The 16,169-nt window shown below is 36.4% G+C and overlaps 2 protein-coding genes across 5 annotated transcripts in view; one reads left to right on the top strand and one right to left on the bottom strand.

Moving 5' to 3' along the window:
* Positions 1-888: 888 nt before the first annotated feature.
* On the top strand, positions 889-4,155 carry ghrh (growth hormone releasing hormone; the record flags this gene model as incomplete). The annotated part of the gene is made up of 5 exons (XM_079845336.1): positions 889-968; positions 1,458-1,542; positions 2,842-2,943; positions 3,553-3,657; positions 4,014-4,155. Exons 1-5 carry the CDS (start codon positions 962-964, stop codon positions 4,153-4,155), a joined length of 441 nt encoding a protein of 146 aa, XP_079701462.1. The 5' UTR covers positions 889-961.
* Positions 4,156-5,998: 1,843 nt separating this feature from the next.
* Positions 5,999-16,169, bottom strand: part of rpn2 (ribophorin II) — a 52,548-nt gene continuing 42,377 nt past the window's right edge. The window contains exons 16-18 of one of the 4 annotated variants that reach the window (XM_079844908.1): positions 13,850-13,979; positions 11,771-11,867; positions 6,225-6,790 (exon numbers count right to left, since the gene is read on the bottom strand). In XM_079844908.1, the coding sequence (XP_079701034.1) occupies positions 11,816-11,867; positions 13,850-13,979 (182 nt within the window). In that variant the 3' untranslated portion in view covers positions 6,225-6,790; positions 11,771-11,815. Of the gene's footprint in view, positions 6,791-11,770; positions 11,868-13,849; positions 13,980-16,169 lie in introns of all 4 variants that reach the window. The other 3 variants (XM_079844909.1, XM_079844907.1, XM_079844910.1) reach the window with 3 other exon arrangements.

The raw sequence follows: 16,169 nt of genomic DNA, 5'->3' as shown, positions 1-16,169 counted from the left end.
GGATTCAGAACCAAATGCATCAAGAATGATAAAGTGGAAATTACAATGATAATGACAAATGCAGTGGCAGAGATGGAAACTTAAGAATTAAATAATTAAAAATGCATCATTTGTATGTGTTCTTCACTAAACTCTATGACTTCAAAAGACTTCATATTGTAGTGGACTATTCCTTAAGCATATATTACACATAACATTGAGTTAAAGCAGTTAAAACATACCAGATATGAAATAAGATTATTAAGTCATCTGTGATCATACAAAGTTTAGATAAGGTTTTTCCATATCTTGATTAAAAACAAAAGGTAAAGCATATATCTTTTTGTCTGTCCTTTTTTACTTATTTTATTTATTTATTTTATTGTTCTATGTCCCTCACCCAGAAGTCTGTTCTTACTTAATGTTAATTGCCAATTGTTAAAATACTTGAATGAGTTGAATTTCATTTGCTGTTACTTGAAAAATATTTAAAATATTAATAATAATTCTAAAAAGTCTAATTTAAAAATGGTTTGGGGGGGGGGGGGGTAAGCTACTTTACAAGCTACTATTCCTTATAGTATATATATATATATATATATATATATATATATATATATATATATATATATATATATATATATATATATATATATATATATATATATATATCCATATAACATTGATGCAAAGGACTCTTATTTTGCAGTTTTGCAAAATCCTATGGAACATATTTTACAAAATTGCAAAACTAAAAATTTAGAGCGTGCATCAGAGATATATAGGTGGAGAGAGAGAGAGAGAGAGAGAGAGAGAGAGAGAGAGAGAGAGAGAGAGAGAGAGAGAGAGAGAAGGGGGGTGACGTGATTCCTAACTGGTCGCTTTAAACTCTCTTTTTCACCCGATTAGAGAAGCTGAGAGTGAAACCAAACCCTGTGCGAGAATAATCAACATTTCATCTTTAAGGAGCTCATCACCGACCATGCAAGGTAAATTATTACATTTAAAAAAAAAAAGCCAATTCAACTTAGAAATTAATTGTGAGCATTTATTTATTAAGGATTTTGAACGTAAAAATAAAGGTATTTGCATTGGTTGTTTGCAACATAGATACATCATCAAGAACCTTTTTTGGCTGCATATAGTTCTTTGGAAACTAAAAGCTTTTAGAAAAGCTTCTTTCTTAGATTACAGGTTTTTCAGATCTGTTCATCAGTTTTTTTTTAGTTCTTTAGGTTTGAGCTCTTTATTGTATAAGGCTGTAAAACACTTTTTGGTTCTACATGAAACTTGTTCAATAGGTAAATAAGAATGTTTTAATAATAATATTAATAAAATATTTAATTAATTATTTTAATGTAACAAAAAAAGAGTAACATAAGAAATCAATTGAGTTCAATGCAGTAAAACGAAATGTATTAAAAAGTAATCAAATGTATTCAGTGGATATGAATTGTAATGTGAACTGTGTTTTTTAGTGAGAATGATGCAGAAAACTGCCCTGCTGGCACTCTGCTGCCTGTTACTGTCAGTAACATCTTCCCCTATCTATCCAGCACTGAGGTAAGACAGAAGACATTCATTGGTGTAATTAACTGTTTGTTAACATATTATTACCTTTACACTGTTCATTAATTTGTTTTGTTATGTGCAAGTGATTTAGAAAAATGATGACTAGATTTAGTTGGTTTAGAACCTAATAGTTTGTTAACAATATTTAAATAAATACATAAATTAATATTATGCAAATGTTGTATAGTTGTAATTTATTAAATACATTTGTTTGATATGCAAGTAGAAGTGAACATAATAAAACGAAACATTTAGCAAATCTTTTACCTTTTATAACATTTTCAGGAAAACATTTTTTGTTTACTTTTTAATGACACTAGAGACTTGAGCCTTATTACAATTACAGTGTCATTGTCTTTTTTGGCAGCAAACATATAACAAAAAACAGTTGCATCATTTATAATTACAAATCCTTTTAAATGCAAGACTACTTGAAATCGTCGACACTATTATATAATAGTAAATCATTCTCATAGCATTCTGATTTTCTCAGAACATGGCATTTGCAGCCCTTGTTGGGTTACAACTAATTAACAGTGTATGACTCATTTTTACACTAATGTAGATACACACCTCTATACAAACACATGTGCAGGTGTGAATAATACTAACAAAGAACAGCTGCTTATGAGAGCAGTGAGTGAACTGGAAAGCCTGTGCGCTGCTTCTGAGCGTATATTCAAAATCTGTCACAGGTTACATTAATTGACAGAGCCTGAACTCTGCTTTTGTTGTGGGGGTCAGGTAAAGGTCAGGGCTTCTCATTTTGAACTAAACACTGGACATTTTTGAGAGCATCTTATTTAATTATCTCCCTTGCTGGGTGGCTCTGTAAGAAATTGTTATTGAATCTCATCATGAGTTTTGTGATTTGTAAATGTTGTGGTGGATTCCATTTAAATATGCTATTTCATTTTTTTATTCTTGCGTCTGTGTCAATAAACCGCAGATTCAACCCATTTAGTGTAATAACAAGCCTCATTGTATATTAACGTGTATTAAATGCACTGTATCTTTTTTTGTCCTGGGAAATGAAAATGAACAAATGTTCAATTGCTTTTTTGTAGCCAAGACAATTGACAGCCAATTACTGAAAATATGACTAAAACAGCTCCTATCTAAAAAGTCTTTAAAGTAAAATGCATTTTAATTGTTCTAATGAAGTGAATCAATATTACTCAGTACTTAAATATATAATCACACTGTAACAATTACACCTTAAAATAAAGTGTAACCTTCACGTTTTATGAATGTAACAGTGATAAACACAGTGCTTTATGTGTTTGTTAGGTTTGGTCAGCAAGCGGCTGCGATACTGATGACCTCCTCTATTGAGGATCCAATGCAGTTGCCAGTAGACACTTCACTGCATGCACCAGATGCTGAGCTTAGGTCATTCATTCATTCATTCATTCACACACACACAGATTTTTGCTTGCCCTGACATTTTCACTAGCCCTACTACCACAATAACTGGGCAAGTGACATTTTTGTTAACCTTAAACACTATCCAGAAATTGTCTAATCATAACCTGAAATATAGTCATCTAACTCTTTTATAACTGTATGATGTTTAAACACTATCAATCACGGAACTTATGCAGCTTATCATCCAACATTATCTGCTAATGTGTACTGTTTTACATACAGATTATGGTCTATAACAGTGAACATTAATATTTATTACACTGCTGCTGCATTAATGTTAGTACTGTGTAATGTTTATCATCATAATATACTGTTTTATTGTAAACACTTCACAATCGCGCATATAGGTGTAATACTGCTGTTATTTTTTAAAGTACTCTTCCACTATCTCACTTTATAACACTATACTGTGGTTGCACTACTGTCTATATTGATAAAATGTATATTGCTCTAGTTATTTATTTATGTTTTATGCTTTTTTTTTTAGCTGCTTCCTTAATTTCGTTGATGTATACATTACTGTGTGCATACAATAACAATAAAGATTCTTATTCTTATTATTCTTATTTTTAGGTTTGGAAGACATGCTGATGCCATCTTTACCAACAGCTACCGAAAAGTTCTGGGTCAAATATCTGCCAGAAAATTCCTTCAAACTGTGATGGGCAAAAGACTTGGGTATGTTTTTTAGACATTTATTTAAACAAACAGGGTAATTTCATTTTTTTTATTATTATTTAAATAGTTTACTCATTTAAGTTAATTTAGTTATTTAGGTTATTTTACTCCTCTCTGACCCACATTTCTGCCTTTAATATTTTTGCTTCTGCTGTGCCTTTAAGATTTCTGATCATTGACATTTAAATATGGCTAATCATGTATTGATGTCTTGGGTTCCAAGGATTTAAGAATGCGTCATTATAATTAATTCAATGAATTATTTTATTTTCAAATATCAAAGAAAAATGTATTCGTACTGTTTTAGCCCATGCTGTGTCTCATGAGATTTCAATCAATTTTACTTCTGTCAACAGAACAGAAACTCAAAACTATATAAAACGCCAATCCGGCATATATGGAGACACCTACAAGCAAGATGTGGATATGGATGTCATTGAGAGGGAACAAAGTTACAGAAAACCACAAAGACTTAAGTTCTCAGTAGCTACACACTGATGAAAACATTAAACAACAACAACTGTGAACTGTCTTTATACTTTCACATTTCACACTGAATTATTAACACTCTGTTCAACCCTCTGCCACAGAATTAAGGAGTCCCTAACTTAAAATATACAAATGTTTAAATCACTGTATTTTACATACATGCCTTAGCAAGTGCATATGGTTGTATAGTGGTATAATTGACCATTCCCTAAGCCCCTCCTTAAAATACTGATGAAAAATCATAGGATCTCTTGCCAAATAAACATGAAAAACAGTAGGCCTATGTGACGAGTAGTATGTCCGAATTTATGGTACTCAGTAGGCATGACCTTCTACTTCTGGCGAGATTCTAAAGTGTGCATACAATGGACACTTTGCTATAAGGCCACGGGAGAGGATCTGTGAATGGCAGTAAAGTGATGCAAGTGACACTGTTAGGTCACATGACAGTGACAACATGCCAAGTGTAGTACATCTGGATTATATTCATATTACAGTCTGCATGCCTAGGTGCTTGATTTTAAACACCTGTGGCCATGGAAGTGATTGGACCACCTGAATTCAATGATTTGGAGGGGTGTCCCAATATTTTTGGAAATATTGTGTACTTTTAAGTGGTCATGAAGTAACCTACTCAAGAGAGTAAGCCTATGTGATTTCGGATTCAGCCTATATTGAAAATACAAGTAGAAAATCAATGCAACAAAAGTAAATACAGCTGTGATCATTGACACAAATTGGAAAACCTGTAATCATTGATACAAAATGTTGTACTGGGATTTCAAATGCATGAACACGTTTATAAAAAAATGTCCTGTGTTTGAACACCAGGGGCCTTATTTATAAAATGTGTGTAAGCTCAAATCCACGACTTTGACGTGGAAAAGTACTTAGTGCTATGCTCTAAGCAGACATACACACTTTTCCTTGTGTCAGAGTCGGACCTGTAGCTACTGCAGGTATTTGGATATCGAAGCAATTGTTTCCGCTCTCCATTCTCAAGTAAATGATTTGGACATTGACTGGTGCTCTGTTATGTTAATGACATTAATAAGGCAGACAATTTACAAGGCGGAGATCTGCACACGATTTCAAGATCATTTGCGATGTACAAATTTCATTTCTGGAAGAGATTTTTTTTGTTGTTGCATACATTTGCTCTCTGAATGTGGAAATTTAGGAAATGTTTATATGCGACATTTTATGAATAAGGCCCCAGAATCTAAATTTTGGACTATGCATGTCTGTATGTTTTTAATTGAAAAAATAACTGCCAGACTAATTAAAAATGATTGTGAGAAGACGAGAAAAAAAAAGAGAATACAGATTGTCCAGTTTACTCAATTATATTATTTGTGATCTACACACCAAAATTGTGTTTCTATTGATTTCTCTGCTTTCGATTAATGTAGTCCTTAAATGTGCTGGATTAAATAATGGGGAAAAATTTAATTTAATATTAGTTCTTAATATTAGTAGTTCCCAGAATGATTTGTATAGGACTTAATGAGAAAATTTTGAAATTAAGTTAAATTAACATAATTAAATGTTAATTATGTTGAAATATTCTATATAGAACCCCATTTAACCTTTTTTTCTAAGAGTGCATGATGTCGAAGTTACATTAACAAATTGTTTGTGTAACGTAATTGATTAATGTACAACTGACATGTACATGCTTAAATCATAAATTCAACACTTTTTCCCATCGAAACACCATTTCAGCAGTTATCAGAAGAGAGGAGGAGATGCGTGCCCTATACACTCAGAATTCTAGATTAATTCGAATTCAACTAGTTGCAGAGTTGTGAAGTTGGAAAGGGGTGAGGAATTTAAAACAGGGAAAACACATCTAATGGGTCATTTTTTAATTTGATAATGAAGATAAATTGTATTTAATTTGTCTTTCAGGAAACAAGTATCTTCTGTTGCTTCCGAAGGGCTGTACTAAGTGAAAAAAAAAAGGATTTCTTTAAGCAAAATAAGAAAACTTGATCAGGATGAAGATGTCCAAATTTTTCACCCCCGAACTCAGAGTCCGAATTCACATATATTTTGATTCACTCAAAACACTAAATAAGCACACGTTTTCATTGTTTTATTTATTTAAAAAAAAAAAAACAGTGTTAGCCATCTGTGTGGTTATGGCTGGGAGAATGATTCGACAATTTAGTTCGCTTGATGACAAAGGAAACCTCTTGCTCCAATAGGAACATGCTTCACTATTCATTACAAAAATCGTAGGACAAGAATTTGTATTCAAAAACAAACCAAAAAAAAAAAAAAAAAAAAAAAAAAAAAAAAAAAAAAGAGCGAGAAAACAACAGTAGAACATCACAAATGTTCATTTGCATTACCACCAAACAAGACTCAAAGTACAAGCAACAATCATCATGTATCCTCAAAGTATCATTTATCTTACAGTGCTTTGTTTAAAAAAAATAAAAAAAAAGTAATGTTTCTTAATTTTGTCAATTACAATCTGTATTTTTTGACAATTTCAGACATTTCGGCCTGCACCTTTGTTTCTCTTTTAAACCACCACCAATACTTCTCTTCCCAAATTTCTTAAATAAAAAAACATGAATATGAAGCATCCATGGTCATCTTCTCTTGATTTTGACAGCATCATTTTCTTTCAAGTCTGAAAGAGAGAACATTAAGTTGATTAAAACTAGATGTGTACTTCTTGAAGGAATAGCAGTGCTTGCAATGTAACAATTGTTGAAGTTTGTTCTTCATATTCTGCAATGCCGTATTAAACTTTCCTGCTGTCAATCAGACTTCCCTAAAAAGGTTAAACAGATGCAGGAAAATACTAATGACAAAGACAGTATGAACATATCCAACTGACACCATCTATTGCTAAATTCTAACAAAGTTAATGGAAGATTTTCAAACCCTTAGTGCTGCATTGCAAGAACTGTAAAAGAAGAAATATTTTAAATGGAGCAATATTGCACAACTTTTACCATGACCAAAACAACTTTAGGAGGGGGAAGTCACAAAGAATACATTTCATGCATTGAGCACTGTTTATTAGCATGCACCGTGTCTACAATGCAGTGCCTGATTCAAAAACTTATGCAAATCTGGTATTGGTGCAAACAACATCATATTCATTTTCACAATGCAATTCCTAATTTTCAGACCAGTTTAGTGCAAGGTTGGTTGAGAAGGATGCAGCAGACTACTCTGATCTAGCATACTTTACTGGAACTGTACAGCATTACATCCTAAATACTAATAATTAACGCATCCAAGCATTTAAGTGTGCTAAATAAATAGACTTGTGAAAGTTTAAAAAAGATGGAGAAAACACTCCATATATCTTTTGATGTTGACGTTAAAGGCTGATATTTAATGCCAATTCATTATTTTAAATTTAATTTCAAAGAGATTGCTACTTCTGTATGATAAAGAAATGTTCGTACTGCCATGTTCAAGGTAAAACCAGTTGAGAACAACAATTTAGTTTACACAAAGGCAACGGTGCATGTTAATTGTGCCAGGAAACCAGCGCTGCCATTTGTAAATCCAGTACATTAAATTTTTACATGCACTGTAAAACTCAAACCATTTGAGGGAAACGATTGCTTGTAAACATTAGTTTACTTAAACTTAAATGGTTTAAAGTACTGTAAAATTAAATTAATTTTTAATTCCATTTAAACACTTTGTGTAGCTGAAACAATTAAATTGCATAAAAAATCTGAATCTGTAAATGAACTTAAATCTTGTACTGTTAAAGCTACACTATGTAACTTTTCCGTCCACTAGAGGTCGCCAGTTCAAAACAAAGGCGTAATGTTTGAGCGCAGAATCTTGGGACATGTGGTCTTCACCTCACAGCCGGTGGTAAAGAGTCAGGATAGGACTCGGGCAAAAATCATGTTCATGGATGCGATTATTAACATTACTGTAGTATGAAGCAGAGCAGGACCGAGTGTTGTGGACCTCAACATCAGAAGAGTGTCAGCACGCTAACGCACAGCACCTCCTCTCCTGAACGCATCCCAAACTCACCTCAACATCAGCAGTGTGTCAGCACACAACCTCAGAGCTCCTTCATCCCTGCAACCCGTCAGTCTCCTCAAGCCCCTCAGAGCCTCAAGAGGAAAGAGAACCGCAGCACCACACAGAGTCATCCACCATCTACAACAGCACCACCCCCGAGCACCAGCAGAGAACAGAAGAGTGAAGACAACATCGTCATCCTCTGTGACTCCAACGGCCACCATCTTGACCACATACGACTGTTTCCGGGGAGATCTGTGAAGAAGCTCTGGTGTCCCACCTCATACTCAGCTCTGAGACTGCTGCTGCGAGAGGGTGTACCATCACACATTCTCCACACCGGAACCAACGACCTCAGTGCTAGAAGGACTGACGTCACTAAAACCCTGTCCAATGTGGTGAAAACCGCCAGGAGGATCTACCCCAGAGCCAAGGTCATCATCTCAACTCTTCTACCTCGCAGAGACGTGCCGCAAAGGATCATCAATACCATCAATGCGGAGATAGCTAGAGTCTGTGCTCCGATGCCGAATGTTCACATAGCCGACCATCAGCGCATCACCCACGAGCATCTGTATGACCACATCCATCGAGAGGGCATGAGACTGTTCGCGAAAACCATCAAGGACACAGCCCTGAAAAGTCCTCAGAAAACACATCCTGACCCTGAGGAGAAGGTCAGTCAGACAGACAGCTACACCGCTGTAGTGGCAGGACGAGGTAGAACAGACACCAGCGACCTCACCCAGATAAAACACATGCTGAAAATCATATGTGACAACCTGTTAGCTTAAGTAGTCAAGTATGATCATTACTAATGATTTAATTTGTTTATTATTATTAAAAAAAAAAAATAAAAAAAAAATTTTTATTTGTAAAATTGATTCACTCATTATATTTCTATGTATCGTCAATATGACCTTTTTAATTGATGAATCTATATTTTAAAACATGATTTGGTCATGAATTCATACATTGTTCTGGTAAATACGATATTCCTCAATGTCATCGTTTAAAATAACAAGCTATAATATTCAAGGGATGTTCTCTTCAGCTTTTGGAGAGAAAATGACTAATCCTGATTTTGTTAATACTGTATTTTGTTCAGATATAATTATTTTACTTGAGACATGGAGTCGTTTAGACTCAAAAACCCGCACTCCTTCAAACTACAGAGAGCTGTGTATACCCTCAATCAAACAGCCTAATGTTAAAAACAGAAGAGATTCAGGAGGAATTATAGTTTGGCTCAAAGACCATCTGTGGCATTATATTCAGCCAGTAAAAAAAGGGAAAACACATATTTGGATAAAACTTCAAAAAGAGCTTTTGTGTTTAGATGAGGACCTGTACCTGTGTGCCACATATATCCCCCCATACGAGTCTCCATATTATAATGAAGACATCTTCTCAACCCTACAGTCAGAGATCATTTACTTTCAGTCTCTAGGATCAGTTCTGCTAATGGGGGATCTGAATGCTAGAACGGGGAAGGAAGTGGACTACATCAGCTCAGATGGAGACAAATATATAAACGATTCACTTAATTCTGACATGTTTTAGTAAACCGTTTTTGTTGATTATGACAACACAATGAACAGACACGGAAAACAAGTCCTGCAGCTCTGCAAAAGCCTGGGTCTTTACATCGTTAATGGCAGAACAAAGAGTGATTCTCTGGGTCGATTTACCTACTGCTCACATCTAGGCAGCAGCACAGTAGATTACGCCATCACAGACTTAAACTTAAAATAAAATAAATTATTTCACAGTGATGCCACAACTACCTCTATCAGACCAGTCACACAGTCCTCAGTCTGAACAGGGCAGTGGATCTTCTGCCATCTTCAGATCAGAAGGTTAAACTGTCAGCGACAGACGGACTGATTATTTCAGTCAGAGTAAAGGAGTCCGTCAAGGCTGCAGCCTCAGCCCGACTCTTTAACATCTTCACCAATGAGTTGGCATCAGCACTTGAGAAGTCCTCTTGTCCTGGTCTGACCCTCGAGGGCAGACAAATCAAATGCCTCCTGTACGCTGACGACCTTCTGCTGCTGTCGCCTCATGAAGAGGGTCTGCACGAAAGCCTCTCTGTGTTAGAGCAGTACAGCAGCGACTGGGCCTTACCAATCAACATGTCAAAGTCCAAAATCATGATCTTCCAGAAAAAACCTCGCCTTACTGACAAAAAAAAAAAAAAAAAAACGGGGGAACACTTAATCATGTCACACATTATAATTATTTGGGTCTTACAATCTCTGCTTCTGGAAAATTTGAGATGGCAATAAAAGATCTGACCGATAAGGCACGCAGGGCTTATTACAGTATACGAAGATCACTCTTCAAATTTAACCCACCTATTAAACTGTGGCTGAAAATTTTCGATAGCATCATCAAGCCCATTCTTCTGTATGGCTGTATGGCTCCACGACGCATGCGCGAGAATATGACGTAGCGCCGGTGTTCGAGAATCGATGAAATATACACTTAAGCCCCATTTTGAGCACTACGCCGAGACCTAAAGCACGATCAATGTAGAATCCAACAGCTTAGACACGCGCGTCTTCCTCTGCTCGTAAACAAATCGCTTCTGGGTCATATGTCCGAACGCCGGATCTGCGTCATATTCTCGCGCATGCGTCGTGGAGGCGCACACGGAAGACAAGAACAAGTTGGATAAAGGTGTTATTTTGATTTTTTTTTGCGCACAAAAACTATTGTCGTCGCATTGTATGATTATTGTAGAGCCACTGTGGTGAGATAGACTTTGTAACGACGTTTTAAGTGCCTTTCATGGATCTTGGAAGTGTCAATGTACTGAATGCCAATGGAGGCCTGTGTGAAGCCTTTCTCAGCCATCAGCTTTCAACTAAAATATCTTCATTTGTGTTCCGAATATGAACGGAGGTCTTACGGGTGTCCAACGACATGAGGGTGAGTAATTAATGACAGAATTTTCATTTTTGGGTGAACTAACCCTTTAATATGATTATCCTTTTGACAATCCTAACAAACAGCTAGACTGTCTTTGGTTCACTGCAGTTTTGCTTAATATAATCAGTTCATTGTACTTATGTGTTAAAAGTTATGTGAACTCAACCAGGTAATATTTGAGTAAAATCTACTCATTAATTTAGTATATTTGACAGTTAGGTTTTACAATGTAGAAAGTAGTCATGTTGGCATTGAAAACAATAGTTTAGTGAATTCACTCCTTGGAGCTTCACTCCTCAAGCAGAACTTTAATCATGAAATTCTGCGACTGAGTAACTTTCACAGTGACAAAAAGACTTTGGGACTAAATAAATATCAAATCTCAGATCAAGCAATTTATCACACAGGGCCTGAATCGTAGTTTAGTGGTCAGTCACTGCACACACTAATGAAGTGAAACAAGCGTACACAAAAACAAGTGATCACAACACTCTGATCAATAAATAGCATGGCATGAAAAAAAATGGCTTGACAGTCACAAATGGCCATTAGGTTTCAGAGGAGCATGTGAGTTTCACTTCACAAACACACCGACATAGCCATGCAGCAAGTGTTGCCATGGAAATGTTGATGCAATATTATGGGATGCACAGGTGGCAACAGCAAGCCTTACTTTAGCCTGAAGACTGGCATTTCTTTTTGTATAACATACAGGCATTTACCGCAGACTCCTATACTTTGCCAACCTACTACTTTGTTCTGCAGCAATCCTAAAGGAAGGGTAAAGAAAGAGAAGGAATGGAAAATGCAGAAGGGTTAAAGAAACAAACACAGAGACTTAAGGTCTGTTCACACCAAGAATGATAACTAAAGATAACTATATTAGAATCCACACCAACAGATGATAATGTTATCATTAACGTACACTGTTGTTATCTGCTGCTTTAAATGCTCAAGCTATTTAAAGCCGGGTGGATTCTGATTGGCTGTCAAAGTTATGGTCCATCAGCTGAAAAAAAAAAAAAGTGTCTGGAAGTGATTTCAATGACATTGCTCCTTGGTTTCTTTATTTTTATAGCTGTGGGGTAGGCTCTTAATGCCCCGGCTCTTAATGCCCCAGTGCCTTTAACCCTGGAAATTACCAGGTTGCTGTACTGCTGGTTGTTGTTAGACATTTATACTGCTAGGCTACATTCCCATATAATATTAGTGGGCTGTGCAACTGGACATAACTTTTGAAAACCTGCCAACTAATGACAAGTATTGGCAGTACAAATAAGACGCCTAAACTTGACTACAGATGGATAAGCTTCTTTAACATCAGTAGAACTTTTTTCTCGGCATCAATGGTCACTAATGCCAGCAGAAAATCACCCGTATCAACTTTCATCAGCCGCGTTTCCACCGCAGGAACTTTACCCAGGAACTAGGGACTTTGGGGTGGTACCCTGTGTGTGTTACAACCACAGGAACCAGAGTTCCAGGTAAATTAAGTTCCAGGTAAATATTTCCCCCTCAAAAATGTCCTGCCCGCGAGGTAGTACTTCTTCAAAGTTCTGGAACTTTAGGGGATGGGACTTGGGCACTGAACAAGCGGATTGGTTGACTACACGCAGCATTTTAGTTGTTTGCTACTCAAATTAACAATGATGTTTAAAAAATTCGACAGATGGACCAACGACGAGGTTCAGGCTTTATTAAGTTTATATGCGGAGGACGAAATCCAGCAGAACTGGAAAGTCACACGTAGTCCTACATCACTGGACTAATCTTCACGGTACTTTAGACCACGATGGAAACGCAGACAGCAGCACATTTTTCCGGGTAATTTCGGTGGAAACGGGGCTAACTTTTGGTTGCTTTGCAGTAAATTGCTGCTTGTATGAATGTCCCTTTGGGAAAGAGATAAAACTCTAGACAAGCAGAAGTCAAACCCTTCTTAAAAGGCATTCCCCTATACAGAATTGTGCATAGAAAAAAAAAAAAAAAAAAACACTAAACACTTAAAACTAAACTGAATGGCCAATTACATTCTCCCTATGGTCTCTCTGAAGGCACTACAGATTAATTGAAAGTGGACAATTTAATTAGCAGGTCATACTCATGGAGGTAGATTCTTAATTTGTGAAATTAATCTACCTCCCAAAAGACAGAAAATGAGAAGAGGAAACCACTTCTGAGCAAACCAAGCACACACTACAGAGATGACAACACACCCACAAGTTCAGCAAAATGTTCAGAGTGAAGACACACAAGAGGCAGAGAGATATTAAAGCCTCTAATTTGTCAAATAGTGCAATTAGAAGCTGCCTTTTACTACGTCAGAAATAGGGCTGGGCCATATATCAAATATTTATGATATATTCATAATGATATTGATGGCGATATACAATTAAGCAACACAATAACTTTAAATGTACATTCAATTTGGCCTTTAAGGTTCCTAAAGACTGCAAATAAGACTATCTTCATAATCCTAACATGTGTAAACAAAACTACTAGCTTCTTTTTTTTAAGGGGGATGAGTCACTCAATATGTCCCACCCTGACTTCCTGTTTCACTGTAAAAAATGTCACATTGAATAACATTGTGCATTTCAAGGCAGTGGGACTTTAAGAACCTGCAAAAATGTGCTATGGTGGTGATGACAAAAGGACAATAGAGGCAACATCAGTTTGAAAGAACAACTTAAACATTTTCAAAAACACATTTGTGCATTGAGAAACTTGAATATATGGATGGATACTGTACCTTTTCACAGCTTTCTGTGCCAGCATGCGGTTCCCAGCCAGGAATGTGAGGCTGCCTATAATAGCCAGATACTTCAAAGTCTGAAACATGTCCAAGTGAGTCCAGTACACGTACATCAGACCCAACATAGCTGCAAGCGAAGAGAGAAAAAACAACAACAGAATATTAAAATTTGTCTCAGAAGCATGTCACATTACATAAGTTATACATTCATTTAGAGATTTAAAAGGGATAGTTCACCCAAAAATGAAAATTAGCCCATGATTTACTCATCCTCAAGTCATCCGAGGTGTATATGACATTCTTCTTTCAGACGAATAAAATCTGAGTTATATTAAAAATGTTCTGGCTAATCCAAGCATTATAATAGCCGTAATGGTTGCTCTGTTTTTGAAGTCCATAAAAAAAATTAATCTGTCCGTCAAACAACGTGCTCCACTCGGCTCCAGGGTGTTACTAAAGACCTTCTGAAGCGAATCGATGCGTTTGTGTAAGAAAAATATCCATATTTAAAAATGTAATTAATTTTTTCCTATGGCTCCGCATCAGCCGTCCCCGCGCCATCACTTCTGGCGAATAAGGTCAAAATACATGCAAAATACCGGGGCGATCATAAATATATACATCGATTCCTCATTAGTGCTTGCGCGGATCGGTGTGTGCGTGTGTGTGTATATATGTGTATGTGTGTGTGTGTGCATTTCTGTATATATATGTGTGTGTGTGTGTGTGTGTGTGTGTGTGTGTATTTCTGTATATATATATATATGCGTGTGTGTGTGTGTGTGTGTGTGTATTTCTGTATATATATGTGTGTGTGTGTGTGTGTGTGTGTGTGTGTGTGTGTGTGTATGTGTGTGTGTGTGTATTTCTGTATATATATGCGTGTGTGTGTGTGTGTGTGTATGTGTGTATTTCTGTATATGGGTGTGTGTGTATGTGTGTGTGTGTGTGTGTGTGTGTGTGTATTTCTGTATATATGTGTGTATGTGTGTGTGTGTATATTTCTGTATATATATGTGTGTGTGTGTGTGTGTGTGTGTGTGTGTGTATTTCTGTATATATATATATATGCGTGTGTGTGTGTGTGTGTGTGTGTATTTCTGTATATATATATGTGTGTGTGTGTGTGTGTGTGTGTGTGTGTGTGTGTGTGTGTGTGTGTGTATGTGTGTGTGTGTGTATTTCTGTATATATATGCGTGTGTGTGTGTGTGTGTGTATGTGTGTATTTCTGTATATGGGTGTGTGTGTATGTGTGTGTGTGTGTGTGTGTGTGTGTATTTCTGTATATATGTGTGTATGTGTGTGTGTGTATATTTCTGTATATATATATATACGTGTATGTGTTTATTTCTGTATATATATATATATATATGCGTGTGTGTGTGTGTGTGTGTGTGTGTGTATTTCTGTCTATATATATATGTGTGTGTGTGTGTGTGTGTGTGTGTGTGTGTGTGTGTGTGTGTGTATATATATATATGTATATGTGTATGTGTTTATTTCTGTATATATATATATGCGTGTGTGTGTGTGTATGTGTGTGTGTGTGTATATATATATCTGTGTGTGTGTGTGTGTGTGTGTGTGTATATATTGTTATATATCCGGTTTATTCACTAAAACGCAGGGAGAACTCCATGAGCTAAAACGAGGTACTCAGGCAAGAGGTGAATTATTTGCTTGCTCACCACTTGGCTGAACCTAGTTTTAGCTCATGGAGTTCTCCCTGCGTTTTAGTGAATAAACCGGATGGTTCGTATCGCTTTTGCACCGATTATCGAAAATTAAATTCTTTGACGAAACCAGACTGTTTTCCTTTACCTCGCATTGACGACTGCGTCGATCATGTGGGCTCTGCCAAATACGTAAGTAAGTTTGATCTTCTGAAGGGGTATTGGCAGGTGCCGTTGACTGTTCGGGCAAGAGAGTTATCCGCCTTTGTTACCCCTGACGCCTTCCTTCAGTATACAGTAATGCCTTTTGGGGTCCGTAATGCACCCGCTACGTTCCAACGTTTGGTGAACCGTATATTGAATGGAATGTTCGGATGTGAGGCCTATCTTGATGACATCTTTATAGTTCTTCCTGGTCTGAACATCTTAACCAGATGATAACCCTATTTTCACGTTTAGCTGAGGCTAATTTAACCATCAACCTCGCTAAGTCTGAATTTGGAAAAGCCACTGTCACATACCTGGGCAAAATCGTTGGGAACGGTTGTGTTAAACCCATTGGCGCTAAAGTTGAAGCCATATGTAGTTTTTCCACCCCTACTAATCGACGGGAATTGCGTAGATTTCTCGGAATGATAGGTT

Source organism: Gobio gobio (assembly GCF_949357685.1).
Source record: "Gobio gobio genome assembly, chromosome: 19".
NCBI lineage: Eukaryota > Metazoa > Chordata > Actinopteri > Cypriniformes > Gobionidae > Gobio > Gobio gobio.
Note: the sequence above shows the minus strand (reverse complement) of the source record. Positions and strands in the feature narration are given on the sequence as shown.